This window comes from Phalacrocorax carbo, chromosome 2 (genome assembly GCF_963921805.1).
Source record: "Phalacrocorax carbo chromosome 2, bPhaCar2.1, whole genome shotgun sequence".
NCBI lineage: Eukaryota > Metazoa > Chordata > Aves > Suliformes > Phalacrocoracidae > Phalacrocorax > Phalacrocorax carbo.
In genome coordinates this window covers 50,688,154-50,704,720 of record NC_087514.1, presented here as the reverse complement: position 1 = coordinate 50,704,720, position 16,567 = coordinate 50,688,154, and the positions used below count along the sequence as shown (strand labels likewise).

The 16,567-nt window shown below is 41.2% G+C and overlaps 1 protein-coding gene across 2 annotated transcripts in view; it reads left to right on the top strand.

The window, feature by feature from the left end:
* The window catches only part of TAF4B (TATA-box binding protein associated factor 4b), a 75,707-nt gene that overhangs the window by 19,435 nt on the left and 39,705 nt on the right, over window positions 1-16,567 (top strand). For both annotated transcript variants that reach the window (XM_064442830.1, XM_064442829.1), the window contains exons 4-9: window positions 2,869-3,036; window positions 3,142-3,264; window positions 5,327-5,416; window positions 8,677-9,255; window positions 14,344-14,479; window positions 15,079-15,184. In XM_064442830.1, coding sequence (XP_064298900.1) covers window positions 2,869-3,036; window positions 3,142-3,264; window positions 5,327-5,416; window positions 8,677-9,255; window positions 14,344-14,479; window positions 15,079-15,184 — 1,202 coding nt within the window. The remainder of the gene's footprint in view (window positions 1-2,868; window positions 3,037-3,141; window positions 3,265-5,326; window positions 5,417-8,676; window positions 9,256-14,343; window positions 14,480-15,078; window positions 15,185-16,567) is intronic.

Here is a 16,567-nt window from a genome sequence, read left to right as displayed (position 1 = left end):
ATTAACTTTTCCTTTTTAAACTTACATTTGCCTTTGACTTGGTTCTTCCACACCTTCTTATTTCAGTTTTGATGTAATCAATTTAACTTGTGTTCTTCTGAGATACTTAAAGAAGTAGATATGGAGCGTTTGGGTTTTTTGTGAGCTGTTTCTGTTGTAGAAACTTGAACACTTTTAGTGAGCACAGGACTGGATTTAAACAGCAGGAACGATGACTCTAGGAAAAATTAATAGTGACGTTCTGTTTGGAGTAGCTTCCTTGTACAGAGGGCTTTGCAATCCTCTGCTCCAAGCTCCTCATACAATAAAGGATGAATAGGTGCAATATGGATACATGCTGCAATTGCAGGGCCACTTCACTCCTCGCCGTGGGACAGGCAAGAGAAGAGTCCTGACAAGGGAGTCTATGTGTAAGGTTGCAGGAACTGTCTGGGGAAAGAAAGTAAGTCCTTGGGTTTGACCTCCTTGGCAGCAGTTCATTCATCAGTCCTAAAAGAGCTTAGTGATGTTACTCTTGATGGTGTTTTGAGGTCACAGGATTGTAGCGTTGGTGTGGAAGTATGATGTCATCACAAAAAATAGGAGACAGTGGAGAGGAAATAATCCTTGGCTTGGTTGTGTATCTCCTGTCCTGTGCTATGTACAACTTGGAACGCTGCTATCTGCAAAATTCTCCCTAGTTACTGACTCTAGGATTAGTCTCATCATCAACAAAAATATTTCAATTTTTTGACATTCCTGAATGTTTAAGCTCTGTGGTTAGACAAAATAACCTGCAAGTTCTTATTTTTTACCTTCTTCCCAGATGGGGTAAGGAAGCTGCTGCAAAGTATCTAATTAGCATCATGCTGAGGTACTTTCATTTAGATGCAGAGCACTTCTTCTCTTGAAATGACTTCACAATATGCAGGATTAATGCCATTTTTGTGGCAACTGTTTCTCTCTTTCTCTGTTGCTCAAAGTGAGAATGAGAATTGTCAGTAGTGAAAAAGGTTGAGGGCAGATGACAGAAGTTAATTCCCATATATTCATCTTCCTGGGAAAAGGGTCCAGCAGACTTCCTGTTGTTCTCTCCCCCAGCTGATAAAATGCTGTTCTGGTCTTGATATGTAAACATGCTGGAATTTGCAACAGATCAGCTCCCGCGAACTTCATGTTTTCGGCTTTTAAAAGCCCAGGGCATTGCAGCTTGACAGATCTGTACTCTGTCCCCTTCAGTCTTCCTCCCGTCCATCTGTTTGTGGGATTCCTGTGCCCAGTTTGCCTCCCTGTGGTCTTAGAGCTGTTGAGCCTCATCCTTGGAAGAGGCAGTGGTGGTGGCAAAGATCCTGCAGAGAGCTATTAAAGTGTTACCAACAGTGGGAGCCTAAGCTGGAAGGCTTTCTGGTAGCTGTCTACTTCTTTCATGTCAAGCTGGCAGGAGCTTGGGGGGGGGGGAGCAGGGAGGCATACCCAGGAAAAAAATAATTTATAAGTAAACAACAAAAATGTGAGCGTTCTGCTTTAGCTTTAAATATTTGTTCACTAATTTTCCTTATCCTGAAAGACTTAAAAGCCCTTTGATATTCTACGTGATGTCTGTCCAACTCTGATTAATTTTTGTTTTATCCATGGTAGGGTAAGTTGAGCTCTTGTGCTACTGTCTTATCGTTATTCCAGCAATCACAAATTAATACTTGCTAATTGCATTAAACTGTGGTGTTTAAGTGTGTTAATTGTCAATGAAAGCAATTGTGTTGCACAGATCTGAACTTAGAATTTAGCCTACCAAACCAGACCATCCCTTTCTCTTGAGAGGTTTGGACAAAAAATGACACCCAACTTCAGGTTTCAAATGCTAACCCGCAATTCTTCCTTTTCTGGAAACTGCAGGTTCAATCTGGCTTTTTAGTGTTCAAGTTGAGAAATCGGAAGTAGTGGTTTTCGTAGAGGCAAAGTCTTTTGCTCATATTGAATTCTGTTGTGTCAGAACAACTGTGTTGGGTTTTTTGAATGTGGGGGTTTTGTTTGGTTCCTCCCCCCCCCCCCCCCTAAAATCTGAAGTAGAAATATTTCAGTTCAGTAGGTTTTCCTCTGGAAATTACTGTTTAGCCTGGCTTGCAAAGGAGAGAGGGGCAATTGTTTTCTTTTTTTTTTTCCTAAACCTTCATTACTCTCCTGTTGCTGGAGCTTTTGAATCTGTTCAGAAATTCTAATAAGATTTTTAAAAGAGGTCTCAACTGAATTTTGTGAGGGTTTCCTCTGGACAGAGGAGAGAGAAATCCAAATTGCTGCCCACAAGGAAAAGGCAGGAAAAACTTGTTCGGTGCACTTGCTCAGCGGACTGCTTCCGCTGGCACATGCATCCTTCCAAAGTGGACGTGACATCTTTTGCCTACTGTGCATGTGATAGGAAGAGTAAGGGACATTGCAACTGGGAAAGGAGCTGCAGGGGAAGAAAGGAACATAAATAATCACTTACGGTCGTATTTATCTTCAGTGTAGTATCACCTGCCTTAGCGTTGTCCAAAATTCATTAGTCTTAGACTGTAGGAGCCTGGCAAAGTTAATATATTGGTTTCTTCAAGACCACTTTACCTTTCTCTCTTCACTTGAAATTGCAGGCAGTACTTTAGTCTGTGTGAACCTTTGTCATTTCTTCCCCCCGCCCTTGATTTAAAACCAGAATTATGGCTGTGGGGTTCTGTCACTTTACAAAATAGAGCCTCTCAAAGCAAATGAATCCAAACTTTAAAAACAAAGGTAAAAAATTGTTTATTCGTGTTTTAAATAGTAATGTGGAGGGAGGGTGCTACCTTGCACATTAGCAGAATACAGTATGTTTGTCACGTTGGTCTTTGGTTAAGAAGTGTTAATTTTTCTTTTCAGCCAGCAGCTGCACCAGCTAGTGTTACTACAGTTACTGCTGTAAAGCCTTCGAGTACTGGAACACCTGTAAAACTTCCAGTTACAGGACCACCTGCACAAGCTATCTCCCAAAAGGCAGTCTCTGTGAAAGCAGAGGGCACAACAGTAGCACAGACCAGCATTTCTACAGTAAGGGAAAAAAAGTTTTTAATTAAAAATTAACATTCTCTATATTCATCAGAGGTTGGAGAGCCAATGCAACATCTAACAGTCTTCTTTCTGTTTCCACACTAGGAGACACTAGAGAATGTGAAGAAATGCAAGAATTTTCTTGCTACACTAATAAAACTGGCATCTAGTGGATCTCAAGCCCCTGAGATGGGGCAGAATGTGAAGAATCTGGTGCAAAATCTGTTGGTGAGGCTTTTTTTTAACCAGTCTGCATCAGTTGTGTATTGTTTTTGACATTGACTTTGTTATAGTTTTGTTCCTTGTCTTTTTTTAAGAGCTGAAGCATTGGATTTGTGGCTGAGTACGTAAGTCTTACTTTTACTGGATCCCATACTGTATTTTTTTCCCCTTACATTCCTGTTTCATTTTATGCACGCAGGTAACTGACAGCAGGAGGAGCTGACACACATAGCATCAGGGTGTGAGCTGCTTTTTTTTCATGTTAGTGTAGTTTTGAGTCCTCAATGGCAAGAGTATTACCATAGAGGTTGTAATGCAGCGCTGAGTCCATACTACTGCTGTACTCCAAGACAGAACTGACTGATAGGTTGATAGTGAAGCTCCAGTGGAACAAGCACAACATTATGTCTTTAGACAATGGGATGGAGAAAATAACGCGGTGGCTGCCAGCCTCTCCCCCTCCTTGCAGGTGGCTTCCTTATGCTGCTTTGTGCTGAACTGCAGCACAGCTGGGTTTTCTTGGTAGTGATTTCTCATGCCACTCCTTGTTTTGGCATTTGACCGCTGCTGCTGTTTTGTTGTTCCACGGTGGCAGAAGGCTGTGGGCTGGTGGAGGGGGATGGCTTTGCTAGTGGTACCGAAGGACTTTTCAGTCTAGAAAAGTGTGGTGTAGACAGAGGTGTAATTTCAGAGAGCAGACTGTTTGAACATGCAGCCTTGCAAAAATTTGATTCCTCTGCCTCTGTGTCCCTGTTGGACTATACACCTTGCTTATGTAAGAAAATACTGGAGTTGTTCCTTCTTGTGCTTACAGTACTTTTTTCTTTAGGAACTGTTGGTACCAGACAGTAATACATCATTAACTGTGCACTTGTTTGCTTCTTGTAGTATTTTAAAAATGCTGTTCTTCTGCCATTCTGCCATTCTGTGTGTATATGATTTAAATGCAAAATTAATTAATGTTTCATATGTATGAGGGGAATGAGTAAACAGCATCTGTGAAGTAAAATGGGTCTTAAGGCAGCATCTCATGAAGTGGGTGTCAAGCACCTTGTATGCACTGAGGTGTAGTGTACCAAATCACTGCATCTGTATCAGTGAGGCCTCAGTGACCTGTATCCACAGGTCGGTGAGACCTAACAGGCAGCACATCAAATGAATAAATGGGAGAGCTGCTCTAAGTTCTGTTTGTCTATGAATATGCAGTCCTTAAAATCCCTGATCTGGTCATGTAGCTCCTTGGAACATTTGTTCCAAAGGAGAATATGGGTGAGAGGAGTAATTTCTCTGCAGAGGCAGCTATTGGTGCTGGGGTCCCCCTTCCTTATGTGAGAAAGGGCAGCAGTGTCTGGGGCTACCCACCACCTCAGCCCCATCGTGGTGGCACTGAAGTAGTGGGTGAGGGGTCTCGGAAGTCTGCAGCTTCCTAACCCTCCCAAGCCCTTGAGTCAGGTGTTTGTGCTGGGGCAGAGTGGAAAGCATTAAGGAAGGAGACTACTCTGCAAGGCAGAGGACTGTTACCACGGTGGAATGCAGAAGTGATGTTCTGATGTTCAGTTTCTCCTGCTTTTCAGAGACATGTTAAGTGTTCTGCTTTATTATCCTATGTATCCATTAGATTACAATTGTCTTACAAAAACTACTGAGTTGTCTTTTGTCTCTGGTCTTCTTAAACTGATCTTTATGCAGATGAACTACCTTTACAGAAAAAAAAGTACTAGTACCAGATTTTAAATATCTCTGCATAACAATGAGATACTCAATAGGATCAGTGCTACTTATAAACTTGTTTCTATCAGTTCACTTTAGTGAACAAGTATCCTTACATCTGTTAACTGCCTGTAGTTGAAGAAAGTAATTCAATTTGATAATACTGTATCTAAATTACAACATCATTCTATCCTAAAACCTTTTTGTTTAAAAATACAGGAGGAAAATAATATTTGAGTACTGAAATTGAACAATTCCATACTAATGTAAATTTCCATGAATTTTTGATACATCTGGAGAAAAAAATATGGTAGATTCCTTGTTATAACTTCCCATTGTAATTGTATTTTCCTCTAAGGAAGCAAAAATTGAGCCAGAAGAGTTTACAAAAAAACTATACACAGAGCTCAAGTCATCTCCACAACCGTATTTAGTTCCTTTTCTCAAGGTAAGTGTCTGATTGTGGATGTATAGTATTTAATGAGGGGAGGGAGGACAACCAGAGAAGAAAAGCAGAGCATTCAAATAAGTGTTTGCTCAGTTCAGTTGAGGAAATGGTGCTTCACCTAGCCCTGTGTGACTGTTGCTCTTGAAGGCAATTTTTGGGGGTAGCGAGGATTTCAGAGGAGTATTTTACACTGTGTTCTTAGATTGGAGAGTAATTACCCTCTAGTTTGGAAGCTGGTGCATCTACAGTAGAGTAGCTATTGTAAGATGAACTGTTGCTTTCTCATCAAAACTGTAGCTATTCTAATACAGAAGACTGACAACAGTGGCTGTGCTCAGTTTATGCAGTATTTAAGCTCAAAGAATCTACATAAAGCTATTAACCTGTCTGCTGGTTTGTGTTTAAGTGGAGGCAGAAAAAAACCCCACCCCTTTCTCCAGAAAGGATCTGACAGGTCTACTGCAGCTTTGGAAAAGTAACCTAGGACAACTCTACCTCCATTCAAGCAAATAATAATGTAAATTTAAAAATGCTTTCTTAACACTTTTAATCATATGGTAGATTGGTATTAACAAACAAAAATGAACATCTTTGTACAGCAAGCATTAAAACCCAGTGAAAACATGGAAAACTTGGTTTCATTTACCTAATTGCAATGTACACAGTATTCTTAGGCAGGCTTGATAGATCTGTTCTTTTCCTTGGCATCCATTATATGCATGGTGGAGAATCAAAGAAGAGTAGCTAAGTGGTAAAGCTGGGACAGAGGTTTCCTGGAGTTTCTCTTCCTTACTATTTGACAGCACATATACCAATGCCTGTAATAATGTCGATGTTACTTTAGATGGCTGGTGTTAATCTGTTTAAGTGCAGGATGAATATTTTTGTTAAAGTGGCAGCCTTTAAATGCTTTGCTAGCAAGTTTTCCATGAATCTAGAAGACTACAGTCATCTCTGCAGGGCTTGATATAAAATTTTCATATTGGTTGCTTATTTCTTCTCTAATTCCCTGGAGGCTTCTTAAATGCCTATGCAAAAGCTTTTTAGCTTTTGCTAAAACCAAACAGCGCAGAGTATGGGCTTTCCTACGTCCAGTGCAGCTCTGGCTGCAGAAGGACCGGTCTGTGAGTGCAGGGTTGGTGTGACTGGCAGAGGTTTCCTGTGAGCTGCAAGGAGTCTCAGCAGACCTCTACTACCTGCCAGGGCAAATTTGGCTTCAGAAGTAGCATAGCTGCCTTCTGCAGCACCCTGGCTGATGAACCCCACTGGATGTGGGCTGGCTGCCTGTGCGTGGGGCCAGCTCAGGTGGTGTTGTACTGCGTTCCCAAAACAGTGCAGGTGAACCTCAGTAGCTCTGTGCAGAGACAGCCTGAGTCTGGTGTAGGTAGACCTCATCAAGAGGGGCTGAGCCAAGGGATGCCTGTGCAGCACTTTCTAATGCTTCTACCCGTTTGGGTCCCCTGAGGATTTATTAGCTCAGGCACAGCACTGTCCTCATGCACTCACAGAAGCCCTCAGCCTGAGTTAATAAGCCATCCTGCAATGTGGAGAGCTGCTACATGTGGCACACAGACCTCGAGGCAGTCCCACAGGAGTTAAGTTGGGTTCATCAGCATGGATCAGACCCTGACCCAGTGGCAGAGCCGCTGCATGTTTCTCCTGTGGCATGCTGCCAGGTGCTGGTATCATCTAGGCTTTCCTGTTTTGGGCAGTATCCATAAATCATAATCCTTGACAAAGTGCTGTCTCCTTCTTGCACACTATATTAACACAGAAATAACTGTGACTTCAGAAACATCATTTATACATTGTCACAGTCAAAGTAAGCTGACTTTGTAGTGTTACCCATCCTTTAAAACTCCTTGCACCCTGATTGATTTTCTTCCAGAATACCTTAAGGATGTGTAGTTGATACACACCAGTTAGGTCTGGTCTGTAACTCTGAGCAGCTGTGACAGGACTGAGTGCCAAATGAAAGGTGACTTCAGGAGCACTTCTCTAAGGTGCTACAAGGATTGGTGCTGGCCTTGTTTGTGGAGGAAATGGGTCTGGAAAGAAACGTGGTACAGCCTGTTGCCAATTCACTTTTAGCTAGTGAAGTGGAATTTTAGGGAGGACTCTCTGGAGTTGTCTCTTATCTCTGATTTGCAGGTTTTTGTTTGTTTTGTTTTGTCTGTTCTGGCAGGTGGAAAAGTACAGTGACTTTGGCTGTAAAGCCTGTTTGATTTTTCAAATCTGTGCTGGATGCTTTTGGAAAATAAATAGTATCAGGAGCATGAAATCTGAGCAGCCTTTTCAAAGAAAAGGAAGGGAACATTAAAGATAGGCGTGCCAGAGGAGGTCTAGATGTCCAAACAATTTGTTCACTTGATATATTAGCACATGAGACAATGTGTTCCTTTTGCATGAAGCCTAGAGCAACCACAATGTGCTGGAGGCTCTTACAGACTTTAAAAACTGTTGGGGGTGTGTGTGGGGTGGGGAGCCTGTGAGAACATATAGGTAGCTGTGGAACTGATTTTTCCCTGGTTCTGAGCCATATCAGATTGTAAATAGTCAAGGAGAAGAATCTGTAGAGGTCTTGAAGATTATTCCATCTGTTAGCCTTCTCAAACATAGCTGTAGTAAAAAATAGATGTTGCCAGATACCTTTACTAATGTTCTGTTGAAGAGAACTATCTGGCTTGAGTCGTGCTGCTGCAGCTACACAGGCATTATTAAAGTGGTATCCCCCCCTAGTGTAGATACAGCTGTACTGGTATAGAAGTGCTCATATCTTCAGAGCTTGTTTCTGACTTCACTGGGTAATTTATAGTTCTCTGTCAGACAGGCTCCATGGAATAAACACAGCTGTTACAATATAGGAGGGTTTTTCGGCAAAATGAAATTTTTGAGGTAGTAGAACAGTTAAAATGATCTTTTTCTAGAACACAAGTTTCAATTTGAAAATATTTAAAAAAGAACAACCTTATGGGTGAGTTTCCCTATAGGAAATCTCATGGGATTTGCTACCTGCGGTGAAGCCGTGGTGACTGACCTTTACTCAGCCTGTGTTGGTGATTCTTGTGGTCTTCACTGAGCAGTACTGTCATCAATTGAAGGGTGCCTGAATTTCTAGCAAAACTTGTTTGGAATAAGCAATTTATTGTCTCATGAAAAATTGAATTGGAAGATGAGGAGGAAGATTCAGTTGCTAATATATCAGCATTGTGGAAGATTCTGCTGATGTTACAGCCAGTGTTTTTTTTTCTTTCTTCTAGAAAAGCATGCTTGCCTTACGGCAGCTAATGCCTAACGCTCAGAGCTTTATCCAGCAGTGTATGCAGCAGCCAGCTTCAACCCAGGAAGCTGTTTTGACTTGTACCTCTGCAGCACCAGCTCCGTCGATAGCAGTGGCAACCTCAGCTGTAGCAACAACTTCTCTTACAGTTAAAAAACCAGTGTCTGCCTCTCTAACAGTCACAGCCTCTCCAGTTATAAAACCAGTTCTTGTCAGTGCATCGGCGACAGCTTCTCTGCAGACCGTGAAGGCTGTTCATGCCTCTCCAGTGGTGACAGCATCTCTTCGGCCTGCAGCTTCAGTCCTCACCACAACAACGGCAACATCAGGGCAGATGGGTATCCAGACTGTCAAGCCAGTCTTCACCTCTGCAGTAGTAACATCCTCTCTCCAGTCTGCAAAGCCAGTGCTTGTCTCTACAGCGGCATCTTCGGCAACAACCCCTCTCCAGCCTCTGAAACCAGTCGTTGGAACCCCAATCAGTATTAAAATCTCCCAGCCAAACTCCATCGTTGCACAGCCAGTGGGTGCTCAGCAGGTGGTTAAAGTGAAACAGCTGGTAAGATTAATTTCTCTGCAACTGGGCTTCTTTGCTTTCACTCTTACAGTTTTGTCAAGAGGATACAAATTTGGATCTTAGTGGGGCTTTTTTAACGTACAAAGCTAGTCTGTCATGAGTTATGTTTGTCATAGGGATATTGAGCCCTTGCTAAAAACGTGAATCTAAAGCCAGACTGTAAGCTGGGTCTCTTGCGAGGCATGCCGACCACCATTCCACCAGACTGAACATCCAGCTTGAGACATGAGGGAATATGAGTTTTGACCCCTGCAGTGCATGCAACTAGGCTAGGTTGGTGTCTGGAAGAAAAGGCAGGAAATGCTTGTCAGAAATTGCTGATGGGGTGCGTATGTTAATTACTATTAGATGCTCTGTTAGGGCTCTGCCTAAGCTAGCTACCAGAGATTCTAGTCTCTAGCTTGGTAGTTCCTACCCTGGATACTTTGCAGGCACAGGTGGCTTGATGTTTAGTGATACGTTAAATGTATGAACTAGCTCAAGGAGCTTTTTCAGAGCAGAGTTCTGACCTCCAAATTTACTAAGACATGTTGATTATGAAGTCATCCAAAAGTGAGCTTTTTCTATCAGGCCTCATTAGCTAACAAATTCCAGGAGGATTAAATGTCTTATTAAAACAATACCCTCAAAAGCAATGTGTTAACATTTGTTCCTTGGCACAAGTTAACTTCTTGCTAATGTCAGTGTTAAATACCAGCAACCCATGTATCACAGGTATACCCAAAAGAGGAACGTTGTGAAATATATTAGGTTTGCTTTATGGGTGTTTGAGATACCAAGTAGTGTGCTGTCTGACTGGTCTACCCGCAAGTAATGCGCACACGCATTTTGAGAGAGTAGTTTCCCTTTGGCAGATAAAAAACTCAATTCTTGAACAGGACTTCCTTGTAAAGACTTGCTCATTAAAAGAGGGGAAAACATTAGACTTCCTATGAAACTAGATTTACTTTCTACAAGTATAGTAGGGCATCTAGTGTGTGAATTTCCTTTGTAGTTTGTTTATTGTCTATGTGTAACTTAACAGTATTCTGACCCCTAAAATGTTTTGCTTTTTTAATTTTCTTCCTTTCAAAGTGCATAAGGTGGATGTGATACAAGAATCCTGCATTCTAAATAAATAGTTTATGCTACCAGCTTTTCCCCTTAAAAAGAATAAAGCACTCAATATATGGAGGCGGTGTGGGTTGCTTTTTATGACTGGGTTTGTTGTAAAAACAGTTATCAAGCGTATGCACTAACAGTCTTTGATAGCAGTAACTAAAGCCAAATTGGAAAAGGAGTTGGTACCCTTACTGTCTTTGAGGACTAAATTTGAAATTCCAGCCAGAAGAAAATGGGGGCTTCTTAGGTTGTACAAGGGCTGCAGAGCAGTTTGTTGGCTACACAGCAAGCCATGTAATCCAGGGGAAAGGTTGACCATCTGTACAAATAGATGAGGAAGCTTAAATCTACACTGGGGAGTTGAAACACTTCTTGAATATGATATTGGTGAACTCAAGAAATTACTTCTGCCTCCTCCACTGCTGCAGTGTGGCAGCCTATTGCAATTGCTTTTCTTTGCAGTGCCTTGCAAGAATTAAATTGCATACAAAACATGTTTTTATCCTCGTTTGGGTAGATCCCAGGGACAGTGATTAAAACACTTGCTCTTCAAAATGCCTATATAATTTTGGTCTTGGATGTAGTTGAAGGGCTGAGTTGACCACTTTGCAGCTTAGCCATATCAGGAGCTTGGTGTTTGTTCAGGCAACCGATTAGCACAAAAAGAAGCAAGTCTGTAGAAGTGGCTGCATCTTCTGGGTCTTCCCTGGTGCATTTCCTTGAAAGGACAGGGGGTCTGTTTCCTCCCACAAGAAAACAAATCTGGACCTCCCCTCCTTAAACAGAAGGGTCCTGCTGCCAGCTGAAAGGAAGCACATGCCAGCTGTGCAAATCTGTCCATACAATGCTGCCAGCAATTTCTTTCGCTTTCCAGCCCTCAGGGTTGTCTGATGCCATACACTCCCTCTGCATGCCCATTTCTAATTTAGGTCTCTTGTGCATGAGGAATGTAAAGCGAACTTTCATGTGCCAGCTCTGGTGTAACATTGGTGCTGCTTAAGGATGCAGCACTGCAGTATTTAATATCAGAATTGTGACTGGAGTGGTGCAATATGTAACTGTCTTTTCTGTGGCATGATTACTGAAACTCTGGGTTTGTATGGTGGGCACCGTGGGACCTGTTCTTTAAGGATGCTGTTGGGGTTGATGGCATGCCTGTGCTGTGAGTTGTACATTGGAAAGGGTTCCCTGCTGGTGACTTTCTTAACACAGCCTTGTTTAAGGGCATTGTCATACATAGAAGTTTCATCTTTGAAAGAAAGTCTGTCCTGCTGTAGAATTGCTTTGTCTCTTGTTAAAGCACAATAAATTAAAATTTACATTATCAGCTGCTGGCTTCCAATGGTGAGAAAGCTGCTGTGAGACAACAACTTCATGTTAAGCATAAAGAGCAAGAGTTTCATGGTGTAGTCTCTGCAATTACCGGTGAGACATGCTCCCTGGACATTGCTAGCTGTTGAAGAAAGGATTGAAGTGCTAGTGCTATTCCAACACGTTGTTCTTAATGAGTTGTTAGTGTTGAGTCCCCTCAGAGCTGAGCTTTCTTGAGCAGAGAATGTCCTCTGTTATTTTTCAGGAGTTTTTTTTTTTGTCCTGGACGTACGCTTTTGTATTCAGCTGGTGAGGCTTCCTTCCTGAGGCAGTACTACTTGTAGTGTGTGGTGATACCTTACCTACCATCTCTCTGCTGACCTAATTTTTCTTTATGAATGCAAACCAGATTCAAGTAAGACTAATCAAAGTCTTTCTCAGGCAGCTGTTCCTATGCTGTCAGCTGGATGTTGCATTGCATATTGTTTTTTTACTTAAGGGTATTGGTGTTTTTTATTCTGATGTCTCTGTCAACCCACTTAACAGGGCACAAAGTAACAGTCCCTCTTCTTTATTAGTTCTTGCTGCCTACCTGAAGAAAAGAGGCAATAGCTCTTTCTTACAGATGTTACCTATTTTTAAAATAATTTCTTTCTGGCATTAGAATTTTGTTGAAATTTCCAGGATTGTTGCCCTGTTCTGCTGCAAGTCCCAAAGACTTCCAGCTTTTGTTAGTCTATCAGTTAGAATAGCAAACACAAAATCAGCTTTACTGCCAACACATCCTTTCTGTTTCTTGTTGATCTAGTCTCCTCGGTTACTTGACTTAGTTCCCAATCTCCACCTAGGCTATTGATATAACACTGCCTCTCGCTGCTCTTTTTGTCTGCCGCACCTTCATCTTGAATGCGTAGGTTTCCTCCTGTGCTGTTTCAGTGTGTTGCATGCTGAAGATGAAGCGTCATTCTCGCTGGTGGTAGGGAGGATCTCTAGGTGTGTGTCAGTGTGGGTGCTGGCAGAGCCTGTGAGTAGTTTGCTAGAGCTGGTCGGTGGCTCAGTATTTATCTGAACACATAAATGATGCTGGTAACGTTATTTGCAACTTCCAGTGTACGGAAGCTAGATCTTTCAGAGAGATCGAACTGCCCTTTGGTAAAAACACACAGAAGCAAATGGTAGGATCTGTACTTCATGGGGAAGTGCTGCATGTGTGAGCCTTGACTCTGTCCACAGTCTGTCCCTGTACTCCTGTGGTTCTTCCCTCTTCTGGATCTTACGTTTCTTCTCAAGAACTCTCTGTTCTTTGTCTGGTTTTCAAGACACCGCCTTCAGCTCAGTTATTGTACGTTACTGCTGCTATGCTAAACCGTGATGCTATTAATATGGGGATGGGTGGGGTGTATCTTGACTATTTGATATACAAAGTACCTCTTTTTGTGAATGTATGATGCTTATGCTGATGATGTTTACTGAAAAATCTGAAGTTAGATGACAGAAGGAGACAGCCTAATTCCTGAAGTATAATAAATGTCAATTATTTAATTAAACTTGTGCAGTGTTGCTGTACAAGCACCCTTTAGAGTTTCTGAAGACAGAATAAAAGATGTAGAGGAGCAAAACTGGTTCTTGACCTTAAACTCCTTTGTATTAGGTTTTTGCTGCTAAAAAAATAGGATTCAATCTGAAGATGTTGGTAATTTTGTGCTTTGGTAAAAGCACATCTTTCTACTAGTAATGAAGAACTTTTCAAAAGGCTGTATCAAAAGCTGCAGCCTACGTTCTGCTAGCTAGGAGGGTTAGAAATGAGGCTTTTAGGGATGCTGCAATTTTATTACTTTTGTGCATTTTAATAGCTGCCCCTGAAGAGGAAGAATTAGTATTTATGGGCTGTGCCTGTAGGTCTGTGTTGTGATGACATCCTGCTGTCTGGTTTTGTTTCTTTCAAGAGCCTCTTTAAACAGAACTATCAACCCCCTTCCTTTTTTACCCTTTAGCAGTGTACTGATGTTTTTGTGTAGAGGCTCTACTCGCTATAGGTGCTGCTGTTTGGTACTTCACGTTCCTGCGAACTGATGTGTTCGGTGTACTTTTGCTTAACACTTTGAAACGCAGCATCTCGATTTCCAACTGGTGTTGTAGGTCCAAAAAAGCATTAGTAACTTTAGTGTGTACTCCTAATTCTTGACAAGGAAAGGATTTCATGCAAGGCTTCTAACTGTTTGTTTTGGTGTTCTTTCATATTAACTAGGTGTATGTGATACCTACCCTTTTGAACTTACTGGCAGGCAGACTCAATACTCAATTGTTAGTCTGTTAAGCAAGACCTAAGGAGAGGAAAGCCTCTTAGTGTAATGGATTGTGTAATAGTCAGTGAAACTCGTCTAATATGGTTATCAGTAGAGAGTAGGGCTGAAGTGTCTGTTAGACCTCACTGAATCAGCTGGAGCTTAAAGCTTACCACCAGTTATTAAGATTTCTTGTCATGAAGTTAAAAAAAAAAAAAGTGAGGTTTTTCTGAGCATGCTGTTTGCTTTAAACTGAAAGCTAGACATGTACACATGCCCAGCAGCGCTTCTGGCTGAATGAACATGTTGATACTATTTGCTTCTCTGTATGTTTAGCTCTTCTCACTCTTGATACTGGATGTTCCACTTCCAGGTAGTCCAGCAACCATCAGGATCCATTGTAAAGCAAGTGTCCACACTCCCGCAACCCTCGACGCTGACCCTACAGACACCTGCTGAGAAAAGGATGCCGCTGAATGCACTCGTTCAAACTAACCAGTTTCCTGCAGGTAAAGTGGAAACTCTTTAATGGAGAAGGGAGAGGACTGCTGAGGTATAGAAATAAGTGCTGGCTGTTGGTAGATGGTAGGAATGTAAGAAGGTAGTTGTCTATCGGGAGCAACCAGCTCTGAGTGATAAGTTGAACATCTTTACTCTTTGCTTGGGGTTCTGATGAGAAACTGAGTGCCATGTCTACTTCTGGCACCTGTTAAGATCAATCAAACATTGGTACTTTTAAAAACACTGTGAGTAAGCTCCTTGCAGTGAACTTCCTTTAAACTGTGATGCTTTTGATAGTTGTTTCATGAGACTTTGCTTTTTCCTTCAACAGGTCCAGGTTGATGCATAATATGAGTCTGTCTCAGCCAGCCAGTTTTCACTAAAACCTTTCACTGGTCAGCACAGAGGAGAATGTTTGCTGAGAGTGTGTAGGGTTTTTGGCCATACAGAACATGTAGAATGTAAGACTCCTAGAGTGTCTGGTTTTCAAATGGACCTAATTAGTTGTTGTTGAGTCTGCAGTAGCCTTTTCTAGAAGTATGAACTGATTAAACAGTTGTCTTAGCATTTTGCTTTCTACTATGGCGTTTTCTTTGTTTTGTTTTAGGTTCCATTCTGAAACAAATTACCCTGCCAGGAAATAAAATTCTGTCGCTTCAAGCATCTCCTGTTCAGAAAGCTGAAATAAAAGAGAACGGAGCAACATCCTTAAGGTAAAAATAACCAATATCAGAAGTTTACTATAGGAAGGAACAAAAGGAACAGACAGCAAGTATAGAGGTGGAATGGAGCCCAAATAAAAGCAGCTTTAGAAACTTGTTTATAATAGGTGTTTTTCACATTATAATAGTAATTGGCAAGGGGGAACTTAAAAATTTTGACCTCATAATAGATGTTAATTCTTAATACAAGAAAACTGTCCTGATGAGGTTGGATTTTCATCACGCTATCACAGGAGTGTAATGATATAACCAGTGTGCATAAATAGGTATCAGTTTTTCACTTGTAGAGGAGGCATATTGCTTTCGATTAGTTGATAGTACTTATAGGATGGAAATCAAAGTTACCTTGAATTAAAAGCTCTCCATAGGATTAAAGCAGATATAACCTCTGTTTTTTTACAGACAGCTGGATAGCATTGAACTGTTATTTGGCCTGGCTGGTAACCTGTCTAAAGCTCTGTGTTGTGTTTCGAAATCTTTTATTAGCTCCTGTTACAAGCTTGTTCCTATATGTAGAGGTGAAAGTCTTTGACTACAGCTCTAATTACGGCTTCTGGCATTTTCTCTAGGCCCTTAGATTATAAGAGTGCTTAGAGCTTTTAGTTCTGGTAACTGATTAACTTTTCAAAAGTAGAAACTATTTTTGTAGCTCTGAAATGTAATGTTGGAACAGAGCTACATACTGCCATAAGCATTACGGGTCTTATGACTGTAAGGTGAGCTTGGGGTTGCTCTTCCAGGGATAAAAGCAGGCATGATACCTTTGTCTTGTTGACCAGTTGACTTCTCATCTCTTGAAAGCTACAGCTTTGTGTGCACTGATAAAGGCAGATGTTGTTTACAGCAACAGACAATATATAGTGAATGCTTAAAACACTGATAGCCAGAAGTTGAAATGAAAAGCTGATGTTGAAGCAAGAACTGTGTTCAGCTGCCTCAAGCTCTTATGAAACATACTTCAGAGTATAATTTGGGATGTAACTTTGGGTAGTGGTATTTAAAAAAAAATCACTTTGTAAATATCATAATTAAAAAACAAACTCCTACAAAAAGAAATAGAAACAAATTTTCTTCTGTGATCTTCCAGTTAGACTAGATCAACTGTCTTAGATGAAAAAGTTTGAAATATTGAATTTTCTTCTCGGAATTGTTAAATTCTTAGTGTAGGAAAAATTCTGCTTTTACAGTGTGATCCAAAATGGATTTCTGTTCTTGCTTTTGGCTTATGATTTTTCAAAGTAGCTTCAAATCTCAATTCTCATTGATTTAAGTTTCTAACTCACCTTAAATTTTTCTAGTAACTCTCTTGTCTCTGAAGAATTTGTCTTTGGATACACCCCTGGTGGTTCTATTCACTGCTATAACCGAACTTTC